Source organism: Corvus brachyrhynchos, unplaced genomic scaffold (assembly GCF_000691975.1).
Source record: "Corvus brachyrhynchos isolate BGI_N302 unplaced genomic scaffold, ASM69197v1 scaffold114, whole genome shotgun sequence".
NCBI classification, from domain to species: Eukaryota; Metazoa; Chordata; class Aves; order Passeriformes; family Corvidae; genus Corvus; species Corvus brachyrhynchos.
This window is the reverse complement of record NW_008238337.1, coordinates 4,191,814-4,196,144: the sequence shown is the minus strand read 5'-3', so window position 1 is coordinate 4,196,144 and position 4,331 is coordinate 4,191,814. Positions and strand designations below refer to the sequence as shown.

The following is a 4,331-nucleotide window of genomic DNA, read 5'->3' as shown; positions in this document are numbered from 1 at the left end:
CACAGCCCGTGACCCCCCGGATCAGCCCCACGGTGGGGGACGCACCGGGGACCACGGTGACCAACAGCTCGGCGCCGGGTGTGCTGGACGGGCTGGTGGACTTCTTCAAGGAGTACCTGCTGCTGGTGGTGGTGGTGGGCTCACTGTCCTTCGTCCTCCTCTTCATCATCTGCGCCGCCGTCATCGTCCGGCAGAAGCACAAGGCCTCCGCCTACTATCCCTCCTCCTTTCCCAAGAAAAAATACGTGGATGAGCGGGACAAGTCGGGGGGAGCACGGGCGTTCAGCGAGGTGCCCGAGAAAGCGCCCGAGGCCGGCGCGGAGGAGCCGCTGGATGGCAGCCGGCAGCTCCAGGCGGACATCCTGGCTGCTTCCCAAAACCTCAAATCCCCCCCCAAGGCACCGCTGGCCAATGGGGCCCGGGATGAGCACAATTCCCCTCAGGAGGAGGAGGAGGAGGAGGAAGAGAAGGAAGGAAGGAAGAAGGTGGGGGATGAGCAACCCAAGCCCCCTGCCCAAAATCCCGGTGCGGAGGAAGAGGCGAGCGCAGGAGGCAAGGAGACCCCTGATGCATCCCAGGATGGCTCCCAGGCCCCCTCTGGAATCTGAGGCAGGGACACGGTCCTGGGCAAGCCTGAGGAGCTGCTGGCTCGGGACACACGATGGACATGGTGGATGAGGCTCTGTACGTACGTGGTGGCTCAAGGGAGCCCCGATGAAGATCCCATTCCCTCCCCTGACCTCGTGCTGATGGGATGCTCATGGGGGGGATTTGCCAGCTGGTGGTTTTCCCCAGTGCTGGAATGCTGTCAGCGCCACTCCTGCTGCCCAAGGGGCTTCTCCCACCCCAAGCACGGGGGTAGTGCATCCCCCCAGCTCCAGCCCTGCCCCCAGTGTGCCACCAGCTTCCTCCCAAACGTGATTTTAATAATCAGCAGCAGCCTGGTCCCTGCCCGGTGCCTGGCTGGGAGCTGTGTCCCTCTGGGAAGAGGGATGGGACCAGGGCTGGAGGTGTGTAGGACATGGGGCAGCTTTGCCCATGGCCAGCCGAGGGGAGGAGGGATGAGGATTTAGGGACAAGGACTCTCCTTTCCTTCTTTCACCCCAGAGCCCAGCTGGATTTTTGCCTCATTTCCTAAACCCCTTCAGCTAGAAATAAACACTTCCTCTGCACAGCTCCTCTCCCGTGTGTCTCTGCAGCCGTGGGGTGGCCAGGGGACAGTCCCCGTGTCTCTGTGCTCCTCCAGGGGCAGGGGAGCCCTGGGGAGGGTGTTATCAATCCTCAGATCAGCACATCACATGCCACTTCCAGGAAACCTTTATCTTGTACCCACAGCTGTGGGCTGGGGGGGCAAAGGGGGGGCTGTGGGTGACTCAGCCACGGCACTGGGGTGCAGCTGCTCCAGTGGGAACAGCAGGGAAACCTGGAAGGTGGGAGAGGCTGGGCTGCCTCAAAAGCAGCACATCCCTGTATCCTTGCAACCTCCTGTATCCCTGTGTTTTATCCCATCACATCCCTGCCTCAGGACAAGCTTCCCTTTGGAAGAACGTGCCACCACAAAGAGCTGATTCTGCCCCGAAGCAGATGTGGGTGTGTGAAGTTTCCCTGACTTTTTTTTTTTTTTAAACTGGGAAATAGCAGGATTGTTCCATGAGAGAGAGGCGCACGTTCCTCACTGCTGGAGGGTGCCAGGAGCTGAGGAACCACAAGAGGGACCTTGTGAGTGACAAACTCAGCAGCAACGTGTGACCTCTGCGTTAAAAATTACAAATACTGTGCCCAGATGCAGCAGAATGAGACAATTATTTTTTTAAATGTGGTTTTAAGTGTTTAACAATGCCCTCAGTATGAAAAATGGGAAGTGAGGTGTCTTGTGGGGGGGGTTGGAAGGTAAAAAGGTGAAGTTTTCCCATGTGTTGTCTGCTTGGTTTGGAAATATTTCCCCGCAAAAGAGGAACTGTGGGAGCTCCCCTTCAGAGCATTCCAGCTCTGCTATCCCCCACCGGGGTTCCAGTCTGAGGGTGCATTTTAGAGAATCCTGGAGTGGTTTGGGTTGGAAGGGACCTTAAAGCTCATCCAGTTGCAAACCCCTTCCTTGGGCAGGGATACCCTCCTCTAGCCCAGGATTTACAGCTGTAACAGAGCACCTGGTGAGTGTGAAGTGGAATTCTTAGGGAAAACACCCCAAAATTCAGGCTGTGCCTCAAACAGGAGCTTCAAAAACTAAGTGGTGACAGGATGGGAGCAGAAACCACCAGTGTTTCCTGGCCACTTTTCCCTTTGGAACCTGCAAAGAATTCCGAGAGTGGGAATTTGCCCCCGGATTGCGAAATCAACCCCGCCGGAGCCAAGGGCAGCCCCACAGCTCCCACACACACATCCACACCAAGGCAACACTTCCCACTAAATTCCATAAAATATTAGGCAAAACTAGACATCTTCCCAAAAAAAAAAACCCCAAAAAAAGTGCAGCCCTTCCAGTACCAGACAGCGGGGTTGTGTCTCTGGAGCAGAGTCTTCCCACGGCATTCCCAAGGGGACAGGAGCCCATCCTGGCCGTTGTGAGCACTACGGAGTGGCTGGACACCACAGGGACACGTTGTGCGTAACTTGTGCGTATCTTACAGCTTGAGTAGTGCACAGGGTCCTACTACAGCTCGGGAATTGCACTGCAGAGGGAGGAGGAGGAGGGAGGAGGGGAAGCTGTGCAAGCAGTTCAGGCATTGTCGGCTTTTTTGTCGGATTCTTTGCTCGAATCCTGCTTCAGTTTGTAATCAGCCAAGGCAGCCTTGATGGCGTCTTCAGCCAGCACTGCAAAGGGAAAAATAAAGAGGATTTTAAGGACAATTCAAGGGCTTTTAGGATGTAAGATGAGGTAGAAAGAAAAGCAGGCAGCAGTGAGCAAACAAGACATGCAAGCACAGATTGATCTTAGGAGTAGAAGCTGAACGGAATTCCTAAAATACTGAATTCCTATAACGCTGAATTCATGTAATACAACTTCAGATAATAATACATTCAGAATCTGAGCATTTGTTTTCAGCCTGCTCAGCCACGGGCTCCAAAATATTGAAGAGATCTGAAAACTCTGGAATTACCCCTGAAATCTGAACAAGAAACTGTTTGGAAAACAGCATACAGAAGCATCTGTGCTGTTCCTAGAGTACCTGAGATGCAGGGTTTTTACTTACTGGAGCAGTGCAGTTTGACAGGGGGAAGGCAGAGTTCCTTGGCAATATCTGTGTTCTTGATTTTCAGCGCTTCGTCAACCTGAAACACAGGCAGAGGTGGTCATGGGCCCTGTTGTTTGTGTTTGCTAAGAAGGTTTAACGCTCCAGAGCCAGAAGAATCCACAGGGGAGATGATCCCAGCTGCCCAGGGCACTGAGAGATGTGGGAATTAAGGAATGTCTGACTGACGTATCAGTGTCACAGACTGTCCCCATCCTGGGCTGCTCCAAGCCTGCTGATCCTCTATCACAACACTGAGGGGCATTTACTGCTGGCAGAAAAACCAATCTAAATGATCTAAAGGCTCTCTATAATTAAAATTTCTGCCCTCAGCCTCGTTATGCTCATTGCATAAGACACCAAATAGCTCCGTGGTGGAATCACTGTCCCTGGAATTGTCCAAAAACAATGTGGATGTGGCACCTGGGGACATGGTTAGTGGCAGACCCGGCAGTGCGGGGGGAACGGTTGGACTTGATGTTCTTAGAGGGCTTTTCCAACCTTAATTGGATTCTCTGATGGTTGTTGTAAAAAAACAATTATTGCCCTACAACTGAAGCCCTGACACTGCTGGCAGTCACTTCTACAGCACGAAGCAGTGCAGGGATTCCCTGGAGAGCACTTCCTACACGATCCCAACAGAGAACACGGGTGCGTGGGAAGCTGTGAAGCTTTCCCGGAGCTCCCTCACCGTTTTCCCTTTGACCCACTCCGTGGCCAGCGAGCTGGAGGCGATGGCCGAGCCGCAGCCAAAGGTTTTGAAGCGGGCATCCACAATCCTGCCGTTCTCGTCCACTTCCACCTGCGGGAGCATTTTGGGGACACTTTAGCGCCCGGTTCAGCTCAGCCAGGTCCCTCCACCAGGGGCCCCGGGTAGCGGGACTGGCCCTGCCCCGGGCACAGGGCACGGGCAGGGCGGGCGTGAGGGAAGCCCATGCTGTCCCCTGAGGGGACACGGGCAAGTTTGACCCTCGCAACAGCCCCATGTGACCCCACCCAGGTGCCAGCAGGTTCCCAAGGTCACCTGCAGCTTCATGACATCGCCGCAGGCCGGGGCGCCCACCAGGCCGGTGCCCACGTTCTTGGCATTGCGGTCCAGGG

At 55.0% G+C, this 4,331-nt stretch overlaps 2 protein-coding genes across 2 annotated transcripts in view; one reads left to right on the top strand and one right to left on the bottom strand.

Moving 5' to 3' along the window:
* The window catches only part of TMEM119 (transmembrane protein 119), a 2,605-nt gene extending 1,431 nt beyond the window's left edge, over positions 1-1,174 (top strand). The window contains exon 4 of the mRNA XM_017734719.1: positions 6-1,174. Coding sequence (XP_017590208.1) covers positions 6-608 — 603 coding nt within the window. The 3' untranslated portion in view covers positions 609-1,174. The remainder of the gene's footprint in view (positions 1-5) is intronic.
* Positions 1,175-1,784: 610 nt separating this feature from the next.
* ISCU (iron-sulfur cluster assembly enzyme) lies at positions 1,785-4,329 on the bottom strand (the record flags this gene model as incomplete). Its single annotated transcript, XM_008634068.2, has 4 exons — positions 1,785-2,811; positions 3,192-3,270; positions 3,922-4,032; positions 4,255-4,329. Coding segments are annotated over 4 exons (360 nt in total), but the record flags the coding sequence as incomplete, so codon positions are not given.
* Between the last annotated feature and the right edge of the window lie 2 nt (positions 4,330-4,331).